The 26,833-nt window shown below is 42.9% G+C and overlaps 1 protein-coding gene across 8 annotated transcripts in view; it reads left to right on the forward strand.

Moving 5' to 3' along the window:
* Positions 1 to 1,188: 1,188 nt before the first annotated feature.
* LOC119659324 (E3 ubiquitin-protein ligase hyd) overlaps positions 1,189 to 26,833 on the forward strand; it is a 52,238-nt gene continuing 26,593 nt past the window's right edge. For 5 of the 8 annotated variants that reach the window (XM_038067351.1, XM_038067355.1, XM_038067357.1 and 2 more), the window contains exons 1-13: positions 1,189 to 1,523; positions 9,747 to 9,947; positions 10,000 to 10,306; positions 10,387 to 10,607; positions 11,637 to 11,920; positions 16,285 to 16,475; positions 16,542 to 17,513; positions 17,587 to 18,937; positions 19,020 to 19,936; positions 19,996 to 20,152; positions 23,663 to 23,914; positions 24,861 to 25,333; positions 25,395 to 25,578. In XM_038067351.1, coding sequence (XP_037923279.1) covers positions 1,462 to 1,523; positions 9,747 to 9,947; positions 10,000 to 10,306; positions 10,387 to 10,607; positions 11,637 to 11,920; positions 16,285 to 16,475; positions 16,542 to 17,513; positions 17,587 to 18,937; positions 19,020 to 19,936; positions 19,996 to 20,152; positions 23,663 to 23,914; positions 24,861 to 25,333; positions 25,395 to 25,578 — 5,572 coding nt within the window. In that variant the 5' untranslated portion in view covers positions 1,189 to 1,461. The remainder of the gene's footprint in view (positions 1,524 to 9,746; positions 9,948 to 9,999; positions 10,307 to 10,386; positions 10,608 to 11,636; positions 11,921 to 16,284; positions 16,476 to 16,541; positions 17,514 to 17,586; positions 18,938 to 19,019; positions 19,937 to 19,995; positions 20,153 to 23,662; positions 23,915 to 24,860; positions 25,334 to 25,394; positions 25,579 to 26,833) is intronic. The other 3 variants (XM_038067354.1, XM_038067352.1, XM_038067353.1) reach the window with 3 other exon arrangements.

The raw sequence follows: 26,833 nt of genomic DNA on the forward strand, positions 1-26,833 counted from the left end.
TCTACACAGGCAATTTCTCCGACTCCCAATTTTTTAAACCTAATCATCATTAGCACCCCTTCCAGCTTTTAATTCCCATCCCTCTCCCGCATGCCACCCATCCTACCCCAGTCCTTTTTCCCTCCCAGTCTCACCCTGTTTTTATATATGCTCAACGAGTGGAGGTTTCTTTCGACTTCTCCTCCAAAATGAAATGTATATATTTTTTCCACATAACCTTGTTAGTAATAAGTTAGGTTAAGCTTTATGTTATACCTTAGATTAAGTTTAACTGTTAAGGTAGTCCCTAAGTTAGTTATAAGTTTATGTTGACCCATTCTAGGAAATAAAAAATTGTTGTTTAAAAAAATTCATTAACTCAATCCACTTCATCCGCTGCCTACGGGGATTTGCTGAAGTGGCCATTACAGATCTCCTCATCTAATGGATTTGCATTTTATACCTAACTGCCACTAAGGAAGTTATTATCCTTAGTGAGGAATTCGCTAGACTGCAAAACTTCCTGCACTTTTCTCAACTACTTCCTTCCATTCAGACCGAAGCTATCAATCCCTTATCCTTTCACAACCGAGTTTGAGAGCGCCTTCGGCGATGTTATTTAGATAGCCGCCTGATTTTTATTGTGTACTTTAAATGGTTTCAACTCCTATGGTAAACTATATTATATGATTTGGACAAGATACATATGAACATATCATTAAATTCGTTAGGTGCGCCACCTTTCTAAATATTTTTCAGACATTTTAAACGTAAATGAGTACGATACGGGAAGCGGGGGGTGCAATTGTTCCTGATTTTAAACATCGAAACCCTACAATTTACTGATAGGGTACATCATTTAGTTTATTAATTCATTCTACGTCTCCATTCCTTTTCCAGGAATCTTTCTGAAATCTGCAATAATTCCGCGAACGATTGTTCGAGTTTGAAATAATTCTTTTGGTGAAGTCTTTTAGGTGAGCGAGCATTCACGCGGTAGTCGAAAAACTAGAGGTTTAATTGAAGATTTTCTGGGTTAGGGGCAGATGACCTGTATATGCTGCATTTTTCTTCTTCATTTTTTTCGAATTTGTCATTAAAAATTTCTAGAAAATTATTTTCGCGCGAACATTTCCACAACCAAAAGATGTCGCGCGTCTCGTCGAAAATCTACTCAATTTCTTGCCACAAAAATGGCTGTCCAGTCGCTCTAGTACTTAGTTCTGAACAGATCGCGAACTATCAATCTCGTCGACGAATGTGTGTAGAAAGAAATTTTTGTTGGCTTAGAAAAACAGAAAATCGCATAAATCAATCTTTGCAAAATTCAGTGATGTTTTTGTAAACTATAATTGAAATTGTATCGAAGAGTATCGCAACCAAGATAGTTTTTACGTTTCGAGTTCGCGTGAAGGAGTGGAGTACGGTCGATCGCGAAAATCGTCGTACGAAATCTTGGGGGAGAAAAAGGCGAAGGGAGCAATGTCTTCGCTTCAATTTGTAGTGCATCCGATTCCAGGCACCGATGAGCAATTAAATGAAAGGTGAGTTTCGGTGTGAAGGAAAATGCGTGTGTGCTTCGTCGCGAAATGTGGCCATCCGTGCGTTCGATTTCAATATGGATAACGGAGCGGATGGCGTAATGGCTGCCCCCGAAAACGGGGCGCATCTGTTTTCTATTGTCTTGCGGCCGTACGTGGTGGACGAGTCCCGTGCGAAGTGCACGGGGCCGGGGCTGTGTGCCTGCATGGGACTTTGCCGTGGCGAGGAAATGGCGACTCGGTCGTGGCAAAATCACTGCAGTCCGTGCTGGGTTCGGTGTGTTCGCGAGCCCCAAAGTGGCGACTTGCTCCGCGACGTCGACTCAAAATGGCTGAAAATTTTCCACGGACACTTTGAGTGCTTTGATTTGTGGTTAGGCCCCAAGCACGGGTTCCCGTGCATATCCATGTTCCGTGGGCCCGGGCAAGTATTGCGTTGTTGGCAAATTTCTGGTTGCATTGTTGGTCGTGGACGAATGTGCATGGAAATGTGGAAATTGGAGGATTTTCCGTGCCAATGGTGACGGACACATTCACGCACGTTCGATGACATTTTCATTTGTTGATTTTTTCGGTTGTCGGTATGGCGAGGCGCAGGCCGGATTAGAGGTGGCGAGTTGTTTTCAGATCACGCGTTGGCTGAGCGGACGCTTGGCCGGAACTTTTGTTGGTTAGGCGCTGGATTTGGTGTTGGGTTCATGGACGGACGGTCGCTGCGGTTGCTCTGTAGGAAGTCTTTTGGTTGACGGGGCACTGTCGAACAGATGATGTAAACAAGGGTTGGATGGGGAACAGCTGATGGCGGTTTGGGAGCAACTTTGCTAAGTGAATCGGAGTTTGGTGGTTGCACGGGGAGCTGGTTTCTAGCGAGGCTTTTCATAAACAAAGCATTGAGTGATTGGTTGGAGTTTGGGAGGATATTTCCAGGAGATTCTTCCATCCCTCTATTGACAGTCTTCATGCGCCCATTATGACCCCTTGAAATCTCCATTGGGCCCTTAACTGATAATCCAGGGATTAGTCACAATTGTGAGTCAAATTAATTTCGCCATTTTAGAGGGTGAGGTTTTCAAGCTATCTAACATCTTAAGAACACAAAACCACGTCCACCTAAGAAAGTTTCCTTTACATGACATGACCCATGCCGTGTTCGTAGTATCGCGACTAATGATGGCTGGCGTAAGGCAATTTCCTTGTTATTACATTAGTGAAAATGGCGAGAAGTTTGTCTAGACTTAATTTGACTGGAGCCAGGGAAACAACTTCAAATGGATGAACGTTTCTCTTACGTAAAGCCAAAGGAGCCATTCGTGTCCTGAGTGAAATGGCAGATCAAATTCTGAATGAAGTCGAGCTTGCCTAATACACCTCCAATTTTTCGTCCGTTCGTCTTAACCTAAAATGAGTGCCAGTTCTTGTAATCAACAGCGTTCCCTAGAAAGGTACGTTCGAAAAGAGGGAGGGGGTTAGTTCCAAGAACACCGGTGTCATATTTGATCCAGTATTTCTTCTATTTATATCGCGTCCTTCCTATGCAATTCATAGCGAAATGCGTTCTTAATGTTTAAAGGGCAACAGTGATGCGGTGTGTTTGTTGAAGGGAATTTTTCCGATTTATCTTCGCGTTAAATTGAGGGAAGCTGAAACTTAAGGGCATGACTCATTCCCATTTTTCCTTATAATGACTGCTAATGCCGTGCACCCCTGCCGATTTGCCCCAAATATCGTCAAACATAATTTTCCTGTCTACCCCTGCTTAAGGGACCTTAAACCTTCACCTGATGGCAGAAGTTAAAACTTCTCTAAACGACTGTGTGCATCTTTTCTTCTTAAACCGTAAGAGCAGGCAATAGTGTAGGGCTTGGTGTCAAAATTTGGTTATTTCCATCGTTTCGGAATCAGGCCCCGGCAGCTCAAGTTGTTAACTTTTTCAGTTCTACAACTGGCTCGGTATGGTAATATTGTCCAAGGCTGTTAGCCCCGCCTGGCGAAGCAGTCGAATGGTGTGACATTTGCAGTTGTTTGATTCTAACTAATGAAATCAACTTTTTTTTTCAATTTAAGACCTTGCAACATGCTATCCAGACACAGATTTTAATCGGCCCCAGGTATCGACACCGCCCCGCCAAACATGCAAGCACTAAACATGGCATCAATTACCAAAAAGACAACGACTTATCCGTCCAAAATCCTTAATCAATATGTTAGCCAAGAAGTGGTGAAACAAAGACTTGAGAACTTCAGGAGGATAACATTCGCTTAATTCTTGGAAGCTACCCTTACTGACCTCGTATTTAAAACAAACTCCTGCATATGTTATACTCTTCCAGCGAAACACAAAGCCTGTCTGAGATATCAACGCTCTGGTAATGTTGAATTTAGGACAAATTTATAATCCTACGTTCGTCTGCTGGTTGATCAAAAGTGCACATTCTCAATATTTAAGTAGCATCGAAGGCTGACTCTAGCTTTTCGTTCATTTTTCCCGCTTTTAATATAAAATTGGATGTTCGAACTTCTTTCTCTAAATCAGATTGTGAACTTCTTCGGGATCATCCTTCCTCGGTCTTTACTCCTATCCATTCATCTTACCTTTCTTCCGAAACAGTTGACTCCTCTTTGGCTAGTAGTTAGTTTAGTTTACTGGGGGAAGCCGCAGCTCCGAGCACTCAGGCCATTGTTATGCCCATTGTACTATCCCCGTAAATTGCCTATTCAATGGCTTCCCGCCTACGGTGTTCGCAGGCTTTATCGAATCTGAGAACATTTTCCACATGCAGAGAGTGTGCGCATTCATCATTGAAGAAAACCTTGCCAAGGTGTCTTCGTCTGAGATCTGAGGATGCCGGGCAGCTGCATAAACAGTGGAGGGCCGTTTACTCCTCCTCCTCATATTGGCTGCACATAGCCGCAACCACTACCCCAATCTTTTCCATATGGTAGTTTAAGGAGCAGTGTCCCGTTTAAAGCCCTACTAGGGTTTTCATGTCCTACTTCTTAAGGGACAACCAAAATGCCGCTCTAGTTGTCCTAGGCTTCGCCCGCCGGCAAAATTCCAAATTTCTCCACTCGGCTGCGTGAATCCTTGCAATTTCACCTTTCAGAGTAGACTTGACAGTAGATGGTCGGATTCCAAGAGCTGGTTCTGGCCCCACCATTGTGGATCCAGACCCTTGGCGAGCCAGTCTGTCAGCCTCCTCATTACCAGCGATGTTGGAGTGCCCCGGCACCCACATCAGGAATGTTTCGGTCAGTCGGCCAAGTTTCAGCAGCACTTGCTGACAACTCCCCACCAACTGGCTTGATATGTCGTTGCAATTTAGCGGTGATAATGCCTCCCGACTGTCGGAACATTTTCGAATGGTGTGACCCCTCCATTTTTGTCGCAGACATTCTTCTGCTGCCAATGAAACGGCATATATCTCCACCTGGAATATGGTCGTCATTTTTCCAAGGGGTCAGTCCAGTTCTATAATTGGATTCTCCGAGAACACCCCTGCGCCCGATCCACCCCTATTAAGTCTGCAATCTGAAAAGACTCATGGCCATTTGTCGACCATTTTTCTCTTTTGGTGGTTACGATAGTGTATGTCTTTTCAAAGACGAATCTGGAAAACATATGATTGGTCGGCATCAAAATTACCGCATGTTGTTCAAGGAATTTCCAGATAGACGCATGACCATGTAATTGGCCGCCCTTCCACGCCCCAATAGTATCGAGCCTATATGCGTCGTTGGCTGTTTTCCGTTTCACCTTCAAATGAATGGGGGGTAAATTCAGGATAGCTTCAAGTGTCGCAGTCGGGGTAGTACTCATTGCTCCAGTAATACTTAGGCAACCAAGTTTCTGAATCTGCGTTAGCAGCTCCCTGCTGTTAGCAAAGGTCAGTCTTGGCCACCAGACGATGCATACATACATCAAAATGGGTTTTATTATGGATATATACATACTGTATATTCGTTTTGATGAAAGTCACCAAGTCTTACCTATTGCATTTCTACAGCGCCAGACCAATCTGCAGGATTTCTGATATTGTTCCTGGATATGGTGCTTCCACGTTAACTTGGAGTCGAAATGTACTCCTAAGTACTTGACTGTTTGTGCCAGCTGGATTTCCGCCCCTGCTAAGGTGGTATACGCTACCCACTTCACATTCGTAGCGAACATAACTAGTCCAGTCTTCCTAGCGTTCACCGTGAGTTCATTGCGGAGGCACCAGCTGTATATCTTCCATTTCTCTTTTGAATCCCTCCAAAGTTGAATTTTTTCTTGATTATCCCCTTACCCAAAAAAGGTGACATTATCTTGATGATCTTGCCAGTCCTCGTCTGAGACTTGGATTCTTAGCAAGAAAAAGTGCCGCGTTCGAGAGAAGAATCCTCCTACAAAAGTCGAGGGGAATGATACTTTCACCATCTTTGGAAAAATGTCCTTATCATCTCTATCCGCAAGAGCGGAGACCCTTCTGTTGCTGTGAACTACCGCCCCATCTCTCTTCTCTCCTCTTATTTCGAAATCTTCGAAAGATCAACGACTGGTTGATCGCGCACTTCGATCACCTCATTGTCAAAGAGCAGCATGGTTTCGTGAAACATAGATTTACGGTTCAATCCTTTTGGTCTTTATCAATTCCGTTGATAAATGCTTTGATTTCTCCAAAGCCTTTGATACCACTGACCATAACATTCTCCTCTCCAAACTCTTTCCCCTTTTTGACACTGGTCCGTTGATGTTCGGTTAACAAGCTGACACTGAATGTCAGCAACTACCACTATATGAGCTATTCACTTAAACCTTCCCAAAATCCTTTAACTATTCTCTTAGTGAACAAAACCCCTTTAACTCCTGACCTCCTTCCGAGACCTGGGTGTAATATTCAATGACAAACTTCATTTCAATTCCCACTTCGTTGACATCATCAATAGAGCTTCCAAGATGTCTGATTTTTTCCTACGTTCCTCCTCCTTCATTTCAACCCTCCTTAACACTCTTCAACTCCTTTGTTAGAAACATACTTAAATATTGGTTTGTAATCTGGTCCCCCTTCTGCATCTGTGACTGTCACGCTTTTGAAGTTGAACAACGTAAATTCATTCGGACCTTGTTTTACAAAAGGACTCTTCCACGGGGTAACTATCAATCTCCCTTTCCCTTGATATGTGTACCCTTTTCAAACTTTGTAATTGCTTTATGTACTGCTCTGCCAACTCTGATATAATGTTCCACACCGCCTCTCGTAATGCACGTAGTGCGGACACTCTTTTCGGAGCTCGATATCTACTTTCACTACTTCAAGCGTAAAGTAAGCCATTTACTAGCTCCTCCCTCTGAGGACAATATGTAACAAGGAATTTGTTCAAGACATTAGGGTTATGGTGGCATCCAGCAAGGGGTTCTTTTCTGTTTGAATTGGTAGTGGACAGTGCAAGATCGTCAAAAGTCTCGCTTCTTTGCTTTCCAACTGTTTGAATATTATCGCACCAATTACTGTGGATATTATCGCAACTGGTCAGTGGTTTAACAACACTCATGTCATTCTTCCCAATGAGCTTCCCCGTTTTTCCTGCCTTCCTTGGTAGTGGCCATCAATTTAACCTATTGCTCCTCTTCCTGAGCTGCACAAGTTTAGGTAGAGATTTCCCTTGGGCAAGGAATAGAAATAAGCGCGAGCATAATTTTTACGACATGCCTAATTTTTCGCATAATTTTCACCCTACGGCCCTGAATGTAGATTGTAACCGGATCTTATGCGTCTTAGAAATATCACTCAATCTATAGATATCATTCATCATCTTCGTTTTTTGTGTAGATTTTATGAGAGTGCTATTTAAATTTTACATGCATAGATGAATGGGTAGATAACCTGGGTTAGAATGAGAGATTGCTATTCCTAAAAAATTATAGGTCTACCACATAAGGGCAGGGCAATAAAGTATGACATTAGAAGTCTTCTCCACTTCATTACGAACCCTCCTTATTGGGTCTTCAATGCAGATATATAACGTGTTTCCGTAGGGGACATTGACGGGTTATTAGACCTGTCAGTATATCAGTATATCAAATGGTGATAGGGAGGGGTCCTTACTTTTTCATTGCCGTCACTACCGTCCCGCTGTTCACTTTAAAGTTCTTTCATTTTTTTGTCGGGATCTTCCACTGGCATTCCCACAATATTTAGATCTAGTTTGAAATGAAGCAATAGCTTTTGAGACTGTTGAGTAAATTCTCTTTGCGCACAGGTTTATCGCATGCTCTTCTGCCTGAAATACAGCATTTTGTTGATCTAGGGGTGCCTACATGGCGCGTTACGGATTCATTCAGTATCCTTGCTCCTGTCTTCTATTTTGTTTTTAATTCATTCGCATACCATAGTATCTGGTTGTTGCCTTGCCAGGAATTCCAATTGTTTCTAATTATTGAGGTTTCAACTATTGATTACCGGCAACATGAAATGGGCTCCTGTTTCAGAGTTAGTGATTTCTCAGATGACATTCAGTTGAAGTGTATGCTGTAAGTCTCGTTTTCCTCTTTATTGTAAGGTGCAAAGGTTTCCTTTGTACCAGTGCCTCTAGTGCAACGATTTAAAGGCAGACAAAGTTTTTTGGCGTTGGCTATCATACTAAAGTTCCATAGATAACCACGGCCCATGAATCTTACCACACCTATGATGTCCGGGCACCCAATATACCCTTTCATTGAAAGATGATGGCGATGACACCCTCACCTTCTGCAGAAGAAAAAGTGTGGCAGCCATCATTCATTTCGTCCTTGCAATGCAGGTAAGATTGAAAATATCCATGTCCGCTGAGCAGCTGGGTTAGGCAACAATCACCGTGCTTTCGATTGAACCGTGGCCGCAAGGCTTTTATGAGATGCGTGGTCCATCTACCTCTCGATTCTGTTTCCCAAAATTGCTGCCTTGCACAGAGGGTACGGGCTCTCTCTTCACAAGAGACAGTTTCCTTATTTCCCTTGCTTTTCCTGAGGTATATAAGCTTCCGCTCGGCAGCATGGAGAGCGATCAGAATAACTCCCGCTATCACCATTACAGCTGGCTCCGAGACGGTATGATATACGCAGAGCCCCTAGTCTTTGTATCTGCGCTAGGCGCTTACGGTATATTTCTTTACTGAGGGGGTAAGCCGCGCTCATTAGCAAGCAACGCCTGCTGGATAAGGGACCTTTGACGATGTAGTTCAGCTGAAGAAGCTTATCTTCGTGTTTATCATGACGCCGAGGTATTTCACCGCCGATTTCGACAAGATCATGGATTCTCCAATCTGAATAGCGATAACTGTTCGGACCCTCTTCTTACTCACCACATCACCGTTCCCAGTGTGTGCTGAGCTTATTTAACTGTGCGTGGCCGCAACATCGTCCGCGTATCCGACGAGATGCGGTCCATGAGGCACCTCGAGTCGTATAAGGCGTTCCAAAGGGCCGGACCAAGGATAGATCCCTAAGCTGCCCCCGATGTTACCTTAATTCGCCGCTGTCCTTTGTGAGTCTCGTAAAGTAGGGCACGATTTGTTAAATAGACCCTCAACATCGGTAATAGGTAGCCTGGAGTATAGAAACGATTTTCCAGTGCCTCGAGCATGTCGCACTACCTCACAGAAAGGTGTTTCTTACGTCGAGGGTCACTAGGAGCACCACTGGCCAACAGTGACGACTGTGTGCCTCATCCAGTTCTATGGCTTGGACCTGGTCATTGGCATCAATTGTGGATCGCCCCGCTCAAAAAACATATTGTATTTGTGAGTAGTCTCCCTCAGCATGCATCCGCGCTGTGTCCACTGTATTGAGCGGATGATACGCCCTTGTTTATCAGCACAAATGTCGCAACCCTCCAGCGTTAGGGAAAAATTCTCGCTGTCAAACATGCGTTGAATGCGCTGAGTAGCAAATCCGGCTTACATTGACATCAACACTTCGCTGGAAATACCGTTCGGGCCTGGTGCTTTTTTATCCTTTATGGACTCTAGTTCCTTTGCAATGAAAAGTGAGTATTCCTCAGTTCTCGCTCCTTAATCGACACCGTCAGCTCGGATGGGGTGGACAGGCAAAAGGGCCTGCACGATTTCTTCTATGTTCGCTGCTTCCATAGAATTGAGTTTTATGGAAATCAGCTTATTCTATTGAAAATTGGAAGATTTCCCTATTTTACCATTGAACACAGTGCCCTGTGAATATTGAAACTAACAATTTATCCTTTTCCATTCCAGATTACGTGAAGTCGCAGATAAATTCAATAAATATGGTTCAGCAACACCACAGGCATTGCAGTCACTACGCGTGCCAATCAAACAAGTCGTCATTGGACCGGGACATCTTGCATTACTTCTAGAAGATGGCAGAGCATTTCGTGTTGCGTTCTCCGTCATTCCTGAAAGATTGGACCTGAGCAAACAGGAACCATCAAAGAAGTAAGTATTCACCCGCAATTGAAAGTTTTAGAAGATTATTTTCAAAGTATAGGTTTTTTATTCGCAGCGGAGGCGGCAGCGGATCCACTAATAATGCATCAGGCGGTTCAAAAAATTCACCAGGAACATCATCACGCCAATTGGCACGATCTCGGGCTAGAGTTATGCGTACAACAGTGCGCGGTGGCAGTGGTAGTGGAAGTTCTGGATCTCGTAGTACAGGAGTCATAATTGGTGGTGGCTCGTCGGGTCGTTCAATTGTAACAGTTCCGGCACCGTATGTACCCGAAGAGCTTGTCTCACAAGCACAGATGGTTCTGCAGGGCAAAAGTCGTAGTTTGATTATACGCGAATTGCAGGTAAAATTCGGAGATCAAGATTTTCTGTAGGTTGGAGTTTTTTGGCTGTGGTTCTAACAGTTTTTTTTTCTATTTTGCAGAGAACTAATCTTGATGTTAACTTGGCTGTTAACAATTTGCTGTCTCGTGATGATGAGGAGGGCGAAGATACGGAGGAAGGTGGCGATAATTATGTTCCTGAAGATTTGATTTCCCTTCTGGATAGTGGTTTTCACGGGGAAAACAGCAACAGTGTCATAATTGACCCAGCCGATGGTCTCTTTCCGGAGGAGATGTTTAGTAACTACTCAAGTATTCGCAAGTGAGTTCTTTCGTTTCAACACACTTTATTGCTACATACATTAGCTAGTCGGGCTTTGTTTTTAATTTTATTAGTTTGGTACAATGAGACATTTTTCCACGCTTTGTCATCGAAAACGAGAATAAGATCTGGTTTTGATATTTTTCACTTTTTGCATCTTGGTTTTGTTGTTTCTAAGTAGAATTCTTCCCCTTGTAATTTTCTGTTCTTGGCTTTCTGTAAATACTCTTCGTTACGTTTGTTTTGGTGTCGTGTTTTTTTTTCTGTTGTATAATATCAAGGAGAAGAAAAGTATTACTAACTGTCGATAATCTGATCATGTCTCATCCGATAAATGCCTTCATGCTTCTGCCAAAGCGATTTCGTACGTCAAATTCGATTGCAAATAAGTGAATGTTTTGAATGTGCAATCTACAGTTGTTCCAGATTCGCAAGATGTTATCTTTTGAAATCATGGCTTTTCTCCTAAATGCAGAAACATTGACTAAACACAGTTACCAAATTCATTTCATTCTAATCGGGTGCAGCCCGTATGTTAGTTTACAACTAACACTATAAGAGTTATTTATTTATTACTCGAAACAATAGATTAGTTCAATTCAATCCAAATCCGTTCAGAAAAGAAGAGCGGGAATAATTTTCCGAAGTTTAAAGCAGAATATTTGCCTGACAACTCGACTGTCATCACATTCCTTAACTAAGCTTCGGTTATCTGCTCGTTTTTCGAGCCACTTGAGAAATTGAGTGCATGTCACTCTACGATTTAATTGCTATCGTCGATTCGAAATATTTTTTTTTATAATTTCTCTTCGTATTCTGCCAAAGAAGCGCGAATACATTAAGAAAAACGAATCAAACAAACGGAAAATAAATGAAGTCGACTGATACAATTGTGCAAGGCGCCTGCGCTCAATCACAACGTTGGCGCTGTTGTTATCGAACTTCCCCCTAGCGCGAGTTTCCTATTGTTTTTGCTTGCATCATATCAAAACTAACCTTTTGTAAATTGTTTCAATTTCCTGAAACAAGCTTGTTGTTTAGCCGTATGCGCAGCGAACGTAATCAGCAGAGTAGCAGCAGCAGCGGTGGAGGTACTAGCAGTGGAGCTGGTACATCAGGAAGCAGCGGCAATGATGGTGGTCCTGTTCGGTCTGGTGGTTCATCGTCAACAAGTGGCGTAGCAAGTGGAGGCTCTGGATCGTCTGTTTCGGCTAGTGATCGTGATGCGTTTAGTAGATGGCGTGATCGACAGTATTATGGACCGCGTAGATGGTTTACTAGCCGCGATGAGTCTGGATGGGAGAAAGAAACTGGTTTGTTATACATAATCCAATTTTTTTTTTGCTATGTTTTATCCATTCAGATTTTTTGTCCTCAGATCTCTTATTTTTCATTAACATTATCTAGACTTATCATTATTAATTGTTGGACATCGTATATTGGCATCCATTGAGAGCTTGTTTTGTAATCGCAGCCAATGGCGGGCTGTACAAACTTCTGTCACAATTGAAAATTGGTTTCTTAGGAAAGCTTTACGCCATTCTTCCTCTTACTTTATTTTTTATTAATTTGGGTAAATTCTTGCAACAGTGCTCGAGAGGCTCCCATAAAAACTAGGTATCTACATTGAAGACGAATCGTTGTACACTTCTATGTGCATATGGGAGAGTGCGATTTTCTGCATGTTTTTGCGTTTGTTTTAAGTATTAACTTGCATCATCGTCGCCAGCGTCTCGGTCTACGTCATCGCTTTACCTGAGGCAGGATCTCACGGCCTTCTCTTTTTACCATAGATATTGACAATAATTATAATGGCAATCTAGGGATGTTAGTAAATCTAGGACTTTAATCCTATAATTGAAGCGAGATTTACAAAGTATAAGATTGAATACTCGGGATGCTTATAATAGGGGAGATGTTTGTCTGAAAGAGACCGACATTTGTCTGTTTTTTCATATGCACTTTGGACAGATTGTCCGTGTTGGAAACAGCAATTGCCGTTGAGTGCATTCTCATACATGATCAGGCAGGCCTGTCAGTTACACCTGAACGGTCCACACTCCATCGGGCGCCTGTTGGACGGGAAACGTCATACAAATACCGGCAATTTGGACCATCAATTCAATTCTGTTCGTCAAAAGCGTTAAGACACAAATATAGGATATTTTTGTTTTTTAAGAATATTAGGGACTCCTGAGTTCACCATCCACTTGATGGTGGACCGGACCATATTTAAAGAAATTTTCTTTCATCTTTTTTGGTGCCTCTGCTCTGGGCTAGAAACCCAAAATTTAAAAATCCAAAAATATTGTGGTTTCATCCAGGGCAGATGTAACTCAGCAGCGTGACCGAAGGTAGTTACTGGGTGTTGTTTGCCCCTCTTATAAATATTATTGTATTTGGATATTTATAGAAAATGTTTCTCAGCGATGAAGATGCGCATACAATTCACACTGCCTAAACGTCCTGTGCGGCAAAAGTTAGCTGATTGCGTTAATCCGCATCCTTACTGGTTTGCCCGGTCTCCTTTATTGCCTTTATGAACAGTCCAAACTGACTGACCAACCGGATCCCACACACGTTTTGGCCGGCGGTTAATTGCAGACTGTTCAGGCGTAATTGACAGGGCAGGCTGAGAGTATATGGTAGCCATAATGATTTTGGTCCATAGTTTTCGCTAATTTTTCCTTAGACTTCATATTTCGAATGCCGACATTCACACTTGTGGCACAGACTTTCTTCCTTCCGAACTTTTAGTTTTATTCTTCGAAGCTGGCAGTTTCTCGCCTCCCCTCTTAGTGGCCTGGTGATTCCCTAGAGGATCATTATATTTTTTTCGCACTGTTGCGTCTGATGGCAAGCTAATGACACTGGTTAGGAGTCGCTTGGACACTGTGACACTGTTGGGACTTTCTCGCTTTTTCTTGGGACGTTTTTTATTCTCCTGCGACCAATTATAGAAGAATATAATGGCCCTCACAAAAGTAGTTCCTCCATGAGCCATGACCGGATTACTTCTTTTTTTTTTTTGTCGTTTTTTCAATGACGGAGATCGTAAAATTGAATAGCTTATTGTGAATGGGTCAACTTCCTTTGGTCTTAAAGTATTTGTTACGGTCATATCTCTTGGACAAATGATATGGGTGTCGAAACCGGATTAGTCAAACAGCGACATCCTTTCAGTACATCATTTTTCGCCTTCGTTATCGGTGTTTTCGTAAGGTCTTGCGTCGCTTGATCACTTCCTCCAAATCTAAACCATTGCAGCATTAGATGCATCGGTGGCACTGTCTGAGTTGCCGGTTTCTTTGCGGCTGCCTTTGGTTGGTTTGTTGTCCGGTGGAGTTTGGGTAACGGTCGATTTGAGCGAAGCTTCCTTACAGAGCGCTTGTTTCATTTATTCTTGCTGTGTTTGGAGTGATGATGAAGGCAAGGTACTAGATCGCCCGAAAACCTTGTTGATGGTTACTTCGTGAAAATTAATGGTCGCCTGAAGTGGCATAATGGTTTGATTATAGTTCCCAGATTAGTTATTCCTGGGAACGGATTTTCATCAGCGCTTCCTCGAGTTTCCTCAGAAGGGGTAGATTCTGCTTCCTGGGGCTACTCTTTTCATTTTGTGGATATATTGCAGGGTCTTTAATGATTTCGTGGGAGTGATTAGCCAGTTCGGTCTCGTTCTTTGGTACTGTCGCCACCAGCGTCTTGTGCCTCCAAACTCAAAAATTTGGATGTTGGCCTCTGGGGGCGCGCTCATTTTGGTGCTCGTTTTTGCGCTAAGCACTGCTTCTTGTTCGTTGGGGCTAAACACTTACTGTTTATTTACGCTCGGCTTAGATCTTTTGCCTTGAAAAAAGTTGAAATCGGTGCTGCCCTTAGGCTTTATTTTGTATATTACAAAAAGGTCAACACGAAATTTTCATATATGGGCCAATTCTAAATAAGAGTCTTTGGTTGGTTTATTGACATAGACCCTTACGAGTATGAACTTTATTATTCACTCTTTTGTGAAGCGTATATAGCATAGTGTGTCCCTTCTCATAGTTATTTTCTCCCATTTCAATTTCAGTGAGATTCTTGCATTTCCAACTATCCAACTGTCCTTCTTCAGCCTTCATTCTGATTCGGCCTCCGAAATTTTTTTGGGGTGTCACAGTACGAGTATCTTGCTGGTCCCTCCTTGATGCATATAGCGTAGCAGCAAGACAAACACAAGGCAAGCACAGACACCCATGACGACCGGGATTCGAACAGTGAAGTGAGATTGGGATGCTGACGCTCTACCCCCTCAACCATCGCACCGTCAATGATGCATATGTACAGACACCATGATTTTCTTGGCTGAAATTGTAGTTTAAGAATTTAGTCGGAGAGTGAAGTGGTGCAACGCCACATTTGAGACTGCTTTTTGGTTTCAGGAGTGTAGTGTGCATCACCAGTTTCAATTCCAGTAACGTTGGAGCTGAGATGTTCATTTGTGTGGAGTTTGTAGCGCTTTAAAAGCCCTTGTCAGGTCTCCACTTCATTCAAAATTTGTGTTAGTCTGTCATATCGCAGACTGTTTCCGATATCGGGGGGTTACTGTGATGGTTTCGTGTAATAGAGATCTGAAGATTTGCGGAGACATCGTAGAAAGTTCATCCATAGTTAATCTGCGATAATTTCGGCAGGGACAATTGAAGGTCTTCCGCTCTTATCATCGTCATGCACGGATCTACGATCGCTTTTAAATGTTCTGGATATGTCTCGTAGTCAGATCTTAGTACGCGTAAACGCCCTTCTATGATAACCTGTATTGTCGTCTTGGAAAGAGCTTTGAATCATGGGCAGACGTTTTCTATAAAGATCTTAGTGAAGTCGTGTTAGGAAAGGAAGACTGACGATTTCGTCCAGGGCAAATGAAATTCATTAGACGCTGCCTCACTTCTGCCCTGGGAGCAGCGTGACTGTTTGAATTCGCATTCATGCCGTGTTTACGATTACATAGAAAGGAGCCATTGCCATTTTGTAGCCACTTTCAGTTACGCTGCTTTCAAGGCAGAGATAGAGCAACGTCTTATGAGTTGCCTCTGTCCTTGAGGAAACGGTCTGTCGTTCTTTTTGAAAAGTTGAGTATCCCAAAAAGAGGAGTCCCTACACTACAAAAAAGGAAGGAAACTCCAAACAAGACAAGTTCAGACCAGATATTATTAATTCGACAAAACTCGTTCGTAGGGTATGCCATGTAATTATTGGAATTATTTTTTTTAGCATGTCACGAGTTGTGTAAATCGTCAAATTATCAAGGATTGATCCTCGCTTAATGTCATGTAATGACATTGTCGTCTAATTTCGTCATTGATAGTTGATGAAAACTGTTGCCCCGAAAGCCATATAATGATCTACTGGCACTATCTAGCATAGAAAAAAAATTGAAAATCTAGGTTTACTGTTCTTCCCACTTTTGTGTATAAATTTAAACTACCATAGATTGCGTGGCGAACCTGGCTACCAATATTTGTCTTATGTCGATACGCTGGAGTTTCTAAAACAAATATTTCACTCAATAATGGTACATACAATATTCTGGACGAGTTTAAGCAAAGTGATTACTTCCATTTCCCGTGTAATGAGAGTCTGAGGATTTTCCCGCATAAAATAGAACATAAAATTAAATGAACATTTAATATTTCAATAGACACAAAAAAGAAAGATACATCATCCGGTCCGCCGCTTTGGATCTCTGACGAATTGGAAGCATGGCCCGAAAAAGATACGCCAATTCGTTTCACACAAATTGCATGTTTGTATTCCGAATTGATTGGAGTATCAACGAAGGGTGAGTTACATCAGTGGCGTTGGGCCGACCCCGAACCATACAAAGGAGAAGTGAGTTTTCAGAACATTCAAAACAGAAAGAACATTCCACCTCTGACAATCTCGATCCCTTTACAGTCACCTAACATACATCATCCTAAAACGGCTGCATTAAATCTTTTCGAAAAAATCACTCATATCTCGGCAACATCGATTCGATGTTCAGTTGCGACAGAATCGAATCGGGTTGCCACTTGGATGGACGAACAGCTTGGATTTGCCGGAGCTAAACTTGAGCATGCAGCCATGAGTTTGACTGATATCTCGCCAGAACCCATCCAGGCTCTATATACATGCACACTGTACACGGTAGCTCGAACTGAAAATAATCTTCTATCATTTTGGGGCGTTTTACCATTTGGTCAACGAAAACGACTTTGGGAGAAATACAAAGCGAAGGCTAGAAAGCCGGTAAGGACGTCAGCAAACAACTCGGAAGTCATAGTTGGAAGTCAAGTTATTATGAAAAAGTGTCCCATGTATCAGATGGGATCGATTGGATTTACTGTTTCCAATGGAGTTCCAAAAGTCGGACAGTTGCTAAACTCTGCCTGGGATTTGTCAGATGTTTGTCGGTTTAAGCTCCTGAGCGTTTACCCACCATCGTCCTCGTCATCGAATGGCGAGAAAATCACAAACAGCTTGACATCGGGCGATTTGAAAGATATGCTAAAGTCGAGTAGCTCATCGGGTCAAACATCATCTTCAAAACAGACAAACAGTAGCAACAATAAAGAAACTGCAGATCGATTAGACATGCCACCACCTCCGTCGCCAGCATCCAGTACATGTAGTGACACGGGGAGCGTGACGTCCCACAAGAGAGCGAAACGAATGGCTCCGAAAGAGGAGAACGATGGAAAAAAGGATGAGGAGTCGTGGATGTTGAAAGATGTTGTATTTGTTGAAGATCGCTACGGACCGATCGGAAAGGTGTTGAAAGTTGACGGGGACTTTGTAGCCGTTCGCTTCCCATCATCCAGTGGCTCGACGGAGGCAAAAGACGATGATTGGCAAGATTGCCGATTGCTTAAACGTGATGATATTCAAGTAGGTCATATTTTAATTTGAATTAGCAGACCCAAATGGTAAATCCGTTTGAACTCAATTATTTTCCGAACAGGTAATCAAATCCGGAACAACATCGCGGGGACCAGATTGTTTCCAGAAGACTCCTCGGCGCATTCTTCTATTCCCAACAGCTAATGTGGAAAGTTCCCAAGTACAGCTTTTGACAATTGCCGTGGATTCGAAAGGCATTCATGCCATCATGAAATTCGGACCTAAATTGCATTACACCCTCTTCAACTTGAACAGTGGACGTCAAGAGCAGGACAGTATGTTTCCAACTGATATCAACGCCTTCATAGGCCACTCTGCAAATAACGTCGCTTTGAACTGTGCAAGTGATTGCACTGAGAACAGCGTCTTATTGCTACGCGATGGCAATAGTACGATATATCCTCTGGCCAAAGATTGTGTTGAGGCTATTAAGGATCCTCAATGGCTAGATTTGCCACCAGTGAAAGCTGTAGCAATGACAACTCTTTCCTTATCGTCCGTCGGCGCAAATTTGAAATCTCAAGTTGCTGTTTTGGCTCTCATGACAGAATCGCAACATCTGATGCCACGAATTTTGCGTTGTGATCTCAAAGGTGCTGTTGCTTTACTATCTCAACTGGAGGGCGATTTGCGTCCTCAACTCCAGGCTGTATTGAATGAACGCTGCGATGGGAATCGAAATATATTCCATGCTTGCGTTTCAATGTGCTCACCAACATCCAATAAGGACACTGATGAAAAAGGATCTCTTCCAAGTCGTAATTCGAATTCAAATTCTGGCTCGTCCGGGTTAGATTGTATCAGCCCAATGAACCCATACGTGCATGGTCGTGAATCGAGACAAGTTTGCCTTCGTGAAGTGATGAATCGCGTTGTTCACATCGACGGTAGTGTTTCTAATAATCCACCATCCTCTACAGTGGATGATTCCGGGTTCATGCCGTTGTCATACTGGCCACCAGAATACGATCCAAACTCAGGCGACGAGGATAGTCTAACAGGACAAACTACAAATCTCTCAAAGCATTCAGCACCAACAAACACTTACATTTCGGACCCTGTACAGCGCCGAGAAAACGCTGCTTTGATATTGCAACAAATGTGTGTAAGTTCGGTATTGAAGCCGCATTTGCAACAATTGTTGAGCTCGAAGGATGCTCAGGGACAGACACCGTTTATGTTGGCCGTCTCTTGCCGCGCCTACGAAGCTGGAAAGATTCTATTCAATACGATAATCACTTTGGCCAACGGTGATCCTGTGGTTCGTGATTCGATGATCTTCCCACCGGGATCAGCACCAGATCAATCGCCGCTCTATGTGATCTGCTGTAATGATACTTGCTCGTTTACATGGACTGGAGCCGATCATATTAATCAGAATATTTTCGAATGCAAAACTTGTGGATTAACTGGTGAGTCGGAAGTCTAAGTGATTTTTCAGGTGTAGATGCAATAGTTTTGGTTTAAATGTATCGTCTTATGTTTATATTCCAGGATCTCTTTGCTGCTGTACGGAATGTGCTAAAGTTTGCCACAAAGGACATGATTGTAAACTAAAACGAACCTCTCCCACCGCTTACTGTGATTGCTGGGAGAAATGCAAATGCAAAGCACTAATTGCCGGCAATCAAGCAAAACGTCTCGCTCTGCTATGTAAGCTCGCAACTGACACAGATCTCGTGAATAAATTCAATTCACGCGGCGAATCAATTCTGCTATTTCTAATTCAAACTGTTGGTCGACAAATGGTTGAACAACGACAATATCGTGCTACGTCACGGGTACGAAATGCTTCTGGAGCTTCGCGTAAAACTCCATCCCTTGACGCTGATTCCGACATGCCTGAGCACGATTTGGAACCACCACGCTTTGCCAGGAAAGCTTTGGAGCGTTTGCTAGTCGATTGGTCGGCTATTAAGGCAATGATTATGACAGGAGCAGAACAGCAAGAATCCTCTCGTAATCCAAACGCTATGCAGTTTGAAGACAGTGAAAATCAAAGCATTCTGCAGTCACAACAAGGAACTACCCTGCTCGATAAATTTACACATAGTTTACTCGTAAAATGCAACGTGGAACATCTGGAGACACTTCTTACAACTCTCGTGAATGAATTACAGAATGATATCGTTGTCGGTCGGATGGAGGAAGCCCAGAAAGTTGCCCGACGTTTTGTGCGTTCAGTAGCGCGAGTGTTTGTTGTATTCAGTTTGGAATCTGTTCCAAAACCAGATAAACAGAAATGCAACTCATCACAGACAAGACATATTCAAAGCTGCCGGCGAGTATTTCAAGTGTTGCATAAGTTGGCAATTGAAGAGTTGTCGGAAATTGCTGATGCATTGATAGCACCTGTACGGTTGGGAGTTGTACGACCTACAGCTCCGTTTGCTATGCCATCAAGTGTGGATGTAAGTGTTTAAGCGAGATAAGTTTGTTACTTAGGTTAATGATTGTTTTTCTTCCACAGAACTCTGATGATTTGTTTAGTGTGGAACCATTGGCTCCTCCTACATCGCGACAATCGGATGCCAGGAATACCGTCGCCCCACCATCGACAGAGGATAATTCGAATTTGATCAACAGGATCAGTTATAGTCTATTGCAGATGGAAAATGAAGTAGACGGTGAGTGGTTATATAATTTTTTAGTTTTTGGTCGAACGGTTTTCGGGTAATGGGGAAAATAGGTTCTTGCTGACAGTAATTCGGGATACCGCCTAGAAAGAATATCAATCTTCCTTGGGTTTTGGCAGCTCCTCGCCTCCCTGATACTCCCGGCAATCCTGAATACTGCCCTCGTTGCCTGCATCTGTATGTGCAGATGGAGAGGGGTTAATCTCAGAAGGACCTCCGGGGATGCGATTGGGCATATCCTCATTGCCCCACTGATACACACGCAAGCCAGTCTTTGGAGCTGGTGTAATTCCCTGGCTTGTGTGCCGAGTTCGGTTCTTTCTGCCCAGATTACTGTTCCATACGTAATCATTGGGCTTACTGTTGCACTATATATCCAAATTAGTATCTTCGGGCTGCAACCCCACTTTTTTCCTGCTATGGATCTACAAGTCATAGCCCTCGTGGCTTTCCGACAGGTGTCTTCCAGAGTAATTTTTGATCTAGCGTAATTCCCAAGTATTTTAACTCTTGTTTCTCGTTTCACCTCTACATCATGTAATCTTGCGGCTATCAGGTGATCAAGCTTACGCCTCCTAGTGAATGGTACTATGGTGGTTTGTGGTGGCTGGATAGATCCGCAGTTCCATCATCCTGCACCACGCATTAGGGTATCTTCATATTTACCCTTACAGATTAAAACAATGTCGTCCTTGTAAACCTGGACTTCTATTCCAGTATTTGTTAGCACGTCTAGGATTTTGTCCACTACCATACTTCACATAAGCGGCGATAGTACCCCGCCCTATGGACAACCTTGAGTAGTGTTCATGACAATAGAATTTGTACTTGTCGGTACTTCTATTTGCCTGCTTTCTAGTATTTTGCCCATCCAGAATGCCAGGGTGTTTCCCACTTATGTTGTATATGACCTTCCCCACCGTTTTGAATACGAACGATGTTAGGAAAATAAATAAAGAATAAATACCACTTTTGCCCGTCTTCATGCCCTTGGTATGTATCCCAGTGCTATGCTCCCCTTTACCACCCTCAGAAGAGATTCTAAGATGATTCCTAGGTCTCTCTGGATTAGTGCTGGGAAAATGTATCTACTTCGGCTGATTTCAGTGGTTTAAAAGTTCCCACTGCCCACCTTAGTCTAGCTTCTGAGCATAACTCCTTTGCTAGTTTCCAGTTCTCCTTTCTTCTCCTTTTATTCGTTATTGGGGTGTCAGGCAAAATGTCGTCGCCTGCCATCGTAGGATAGGGCCCCGGGAAATGAGTTCTGAGAAGCAGGTGTAGCCTTTCCTCCTCATTTTCGGTAAATGTCTCATCTTCCTTCTTCAAACAGATAGGATATTGCCCCGTCTTTGGCTACAGCCTTGTGAAGCCTGGTCGCTTCTGTAATCTGTTCGACCCCTTTACAGAATTTCCTGGAGCTATTCCGTTTTGCTTCTCTGATCGCGTTGCTATACATAGTCAGTGCATTTTTGTATCTCTGCCAGTCCCCGGTTGAAGAGTTTTCGTGCCTCTGTTCTCATTCTGGCCCGGTTCCTGTTCCACTATGGTACATCCCTTGATGACTTAACTGTCTTAGCCGGACAGCTGGCCTCATAAGCGTCAATGACAACTGTGTTGAGGTTTTCCACCACTGTTTCTAGTTCCATTTCGCTCTTGATGTCACCGCCCCCTTGAAGGTGGGCAATTTTGTTGCTCAAGTGCGTTTCATAGTATTCCCAATCCGATCTCCTGGGATTCCTTATTATTCTTTTTATTTCGGAGTTATCCTCAATGTCGAATCTGATTATCCTGTGATCAGACATAGAGGGTTCATCCGACACCTTCCATTCCTGCCCTAGTACCTCCTGTCTAGTGCTGATCACAAATGTTGGGGTGTTCCCTAAGTTATATATTTCTAGCTTATTGCTAAGAATAAATTCAAGAAGGTACTCACCTCTTCGATTGATGTCGCTGCTTCCCTAGACTTCGTGGTGGGCGTTGGCATCGCAGCCGAGAAGAAGTGGTAACACCCTCCTCTCACAATACTTCACCAGTTTAGCGATTTGTTTCGGTGGAACCCGGATGTCGTCTCCTGGGAATTATCAAGATGCCACAACTGCCTCCTTAGTGCTCCTCCCGGCTTCCAATGAGACTTTGATAGCCACAAGGTCCCCGGCCAGGAACTCTGAAAGACATATGTATTTTAAATTACGCTTAAGATTTATGCAAGCTCTTGGTTTTTCACGAGAGGAGTCCCAAATTACCTGCATGCTTTCTCCTTGCAGACCGCGAATCTGTCAAGTCTCCTGAGCCAGCACTATTCCAATGTTCTCCTTGGAACTTGCCCTTGCAATTATCGCAGATGCAGCTTTCGATGGAGGCTTATCTAGGCTATCGTAGTGCTGGCCATCGGCTTCGTTATTGTTTGGCGTTCTTCTCCACTGTCGGAGTATCGCCCTCCCCCTCAGACATGGCGCTTTCCTGCGCGTCGCTGTCCTAGGTCTAGGTCGGCCAACTTCTGCTCTTCACTGGGCAGCAGGTCTACTTCCCTGGTTGATCCAGTCCTTTCCGCTTTCTTGGCTCCGGTAGAGAAGGCTTAGGGATATTCTGAGCTTTCTTAAGGGCCTTTTTTGGTTTAAGGCCTTCCTTCAGGTAGCGCAGGTACCATTTAGCACCTGCGCCACTGAGACCTGTCTCCTGCCTGACGTCTGATGTATTTATCTCAGACGTGCTTTTGCTGGTCCCTGCTTTTCGGGCAGTGGCGTTTATTGGTTGCTGTCCACATAACATACCAATGTTAACCTTGGATTCACTGCTTGACGTTTCAACTTCTCCCTTCTTGGATGTAATCACGTTTCTCTTAATATTTCGGAGATGTGCCTCCGCCTGATTAACCTGTTTGTCTGCGATACGGGGTCCCGCTTTATTGGTCTTTTTTTTTTTTTTCTTTGTTGTTGGTACTCATTTGATTCCCACGAGTATGGGGGCTAGGAGGTCCGCCGTGCCATAGCCCTCCGTAGCACGGTAAGGTCTAACTTACTCACTCAAGCGACCAGGTATCAGTGAGGCTCCGTTCGAATACAGTCAGTTACCCCCGACTGCAAACTATCCAACGGGCACAGTTCGCATGACACCCTGGATTATGGGAAGTGTTTTTCGACTCCCCAGTCTAGATCCGTAGCGTTTTGTTAATAATAGAGTCACCTCGTACAGGGTGTGGTTATCACCACTCACTAACGGTGGTAGAGTAGAGGCTTGGCCACGAATCGCCTTGGCCACGAATCGTATTACATTGTAACCGTGTGAGTTCATTACTTACGACAAAAACGGAGTGTTTACCTTTGACTTTTAGAAATTTTCTATATCCCTTGAGTGTGTAAAGCAAGCGCCGTACACCACCTAAAAGTGATGGATGTAACAATGGCAGGCCTCTAGTAAAAAAGTTGTATAAAAATCACTTTCTTGCAAATAAAATAAAATTTTATGTGTTACCTAAAATTTCCTCGTATTTCTATTTTCCAGAACTTGGCCTTGAAGCATCAGAACAAGATGACATCATAGAACGTGAGAGTCGACCAAGTAATCGTGCTGGTAACAGCGCCGATGAAGGTGGACAGGATCCTCTCCGAAATGAAGATGTTGCACAAGAAGGTGAAAGTGATACTGAGTATAATTTCCATGAGGCTGAAACGGAATCTGATTCGGATGATAATCAAAGTACCCAAGATGCTCAACGTAGTGTACAAACTGGGGCTACCGCTGGATCTGATACAGGTGACGAATTGAAAATTGTATTCTTCTGGGGTTGGTTTTTAGATATAGAATTAGATTGTGTGTTTTGGTTTTTATGGTTCATTTAAGTATTGCGAAAACATGCGAAACTAGGAAATTTCCCTAGAATGACGTACGTTAACGAGTGTGTATGTTGAAGTGGATAAGATTGTAACGGCGTTTAATGCGCGGTAATCCATGGGAAATTTATAATTGGTCGTTACTAATGTGGAAAAAGTATGAAATTTCGTTCGTAATTAAAATATCCTCCACTTTGCTGAAGTTTTACAACATCGAACGCATTGTACAGTTTTCCTTTTCCTATTTCGAGTGAATTTATGCTGATGGAAAGCGTTTGTTTCAGCAAAGTCCTCGAAAAGTGCAAACTGTTCTAAAAGACCGTGATTTCTTGCATTTTGATCCACGGTTCGATCTCTCGCGTGAGTTCGTCTGGCAAAGTTTCTGCAGTTGAGAAACAATTTGGTTTGTTCGTGCAAGCCTCCCGATGGCAAAGCGGTTTCGATATTCGTGCATGAACTATTCCACGTAGCATATTCATTATTGCGAATTTTCAGTAACTCTTTAATTCGACATTGCGTATAGCTTTTCAATTCCGCACATCTTCATTTTCGAGCAAAAATACTCCAGAATTGATTCCAAAATTCGTTTGAAGGTGATGTGCTGGGTCCCTTAGTGACTACTCCGCAAAGTTCTTATGTTTTATCCACCAATCCCCTCTGGGATAAAGATAGATATTTTAGCGAACGACAATAACATTTATCAAAGTCTATCTCACACCAATATTCCGATATATAACTAGAGTGTGCTAGGTGACTTAAGGATGCGAGACAGCATCAAGCACTGTTTCTCTCCCTCAATCACACATTTTTCATCATTACATAACTAAAATCACAAATAAGTCAAAGAATAAAATTTCTACAACGTTTAGGTGTTGCATCTATTCTTATTTTCCCTGAAGAGGAATCAGGCGATTCCTCACCTCCTGACGACGATGGTTCCGAAGATGGCGAAACCGATGAACATTCAGAAGAAGGCTATGGTCTAAACGAATTAGAACGTCGTAGCACATCGGGCAGTCAACGTAACAATTCAGCACCACAATCTATGCAATGGGCGATTCGTAGTCGTGAAACAAATCGATCATCTGTGCGTTTAACCAGTGGTTCCAGTTTAGTATTCATTGATCCGATGGCATTGCGTAGGTCTGCAGTACCCAGTTCAGCAGTGGCGGCTGCGTCACAAGAACCTCATACCATGGCAACAACTGCCTGCAATTTAGCACGAGCATTCGGAATTGTTATTCGTCAGATATCAGAATTGTTGGATGGACTTTCAGATATGGTATTGCACGCACAGCCACAACAGTTGCGTGTGTCGTATGATGAGCTATTGGATTTACAGGTAGGAGGATTGATGTTCATTTAGTAACCTAGACAGATCTTTATTATTGTTTGTTTTACAGAAATACTTAGAAACCCGATTGAAACCTACATGGGATTGGATGCTAACTGTTATGGATGCAACCGAAGCTCAATTGAAATTCGGAGCATCACTTACAAACACAACCGATCCTTCTCATCCATTACATCCGCTAAATACTACTTCACAAAACCCAGGAAGTTCGACGATTGGAATAAGCAGTCTTGGTATGTTTTTTTCGTCGTTATAGTTTAGCAAAACAGAAATTATTTGAAGCGGTAGTGATTCACTGATGAAACATAGAAGAACGTCTTTTAGGAATTTTTTTAATACTATTCTCACGAACTGCATCTGATTGTTGTGATTACCGACTCAGTTTTGCGTACCTATAAAATCGGATCTTGGATTTTTAGCAACAATGGAATCCAAACCGATTACAATTTTACCAAATGGCAGTCGAATTTATAAAGTCTAAATTAATTATCAGCACGATTGTGATTACTTCGTTAATATATCCAGTTCGGAGTCTTTATGTCTTTCAGGTCAATGGCTGATGCATTGGCGCCAAGTCGCCATTGAGGTCAATCCTCAAAATGGCACCTTCTCCTTAATTGTTGAAATATTTCTCTCTGTGCAGTTGTATATATAATGGCTTAAGCATCTCAATATGGCGGAGGTATAAGATTCAGATCAGTACGTTTTATGATTATGTCGATTAAGCAGTACGAGGATGAGGTGAAAAGTATCCGTCCTGGTCTCTATCACACTTTTCTGTTTTATAGTGTGAATCTTTAAAATACGCATTTACAGCATTGATAACTCCTCGGTGGCCTCAATCCTGTGTCAATTGTGAACGTGATGCAACATCATTGATCGTGTAATCTTTCATTAAACTCATGAACCCACTGTTTAACTGTTGAATATCGTGAAGAAGAGCCTTTCAGTGTTGAATCCACTTTATTTTTGATTTAAAGTAGTGTTTGGCATTTTAAATAGAAGTATTTGATGATAACACATTTTTCTGTTTTCTCCATTTTCACCCTTCACACATCTTCGTCATCGTCTTTTTCAATATGCTCTCAAATGTATATAAACAAAGCAATTGACTTGATAGAATTATAAAATACTAGCAAAAGATCAGATTTCCAGGCGCCATTACTTAATCAGTTCGGAAACTTTTCACTCCGTCCTTGTATTCTTAGCAACATCATGCACGTCAACAGCTAATAGACCTTCCCGGAAACCAGACTTGCGATCTGACAAATAACTGCCACTATCGAATGTTTGATGTTGCCGGTTATGAATTATCCTCCCGAGAAACTTACATATTATGATTCAAGAGGCGAATTAAACTGTGCGATGAAGATGTGCGGTAGTCAACAAGTTGTTCGGTTTCAGGATCAGCACTTGCTTTTCCTATTTCTGCTCGGTACAGAAGAACCCTTCGCTCAAATGTAGATCTTATCAGTTGTGACCCTTATG

This window comes from Hermetia illucens, chromosome 6, assembly GCF_905115235.1.
Source record: "Hermetia illucens chromosome 6, iHerIll2.2.curated.20191125, whole genome shotgun sequence".
Lineage (NCBI taxonomy): Eukaryota > Metazoa > Arthropoda > Insecta > Diptera > Stratiomyidae > Hermetia > Hermetia illucens.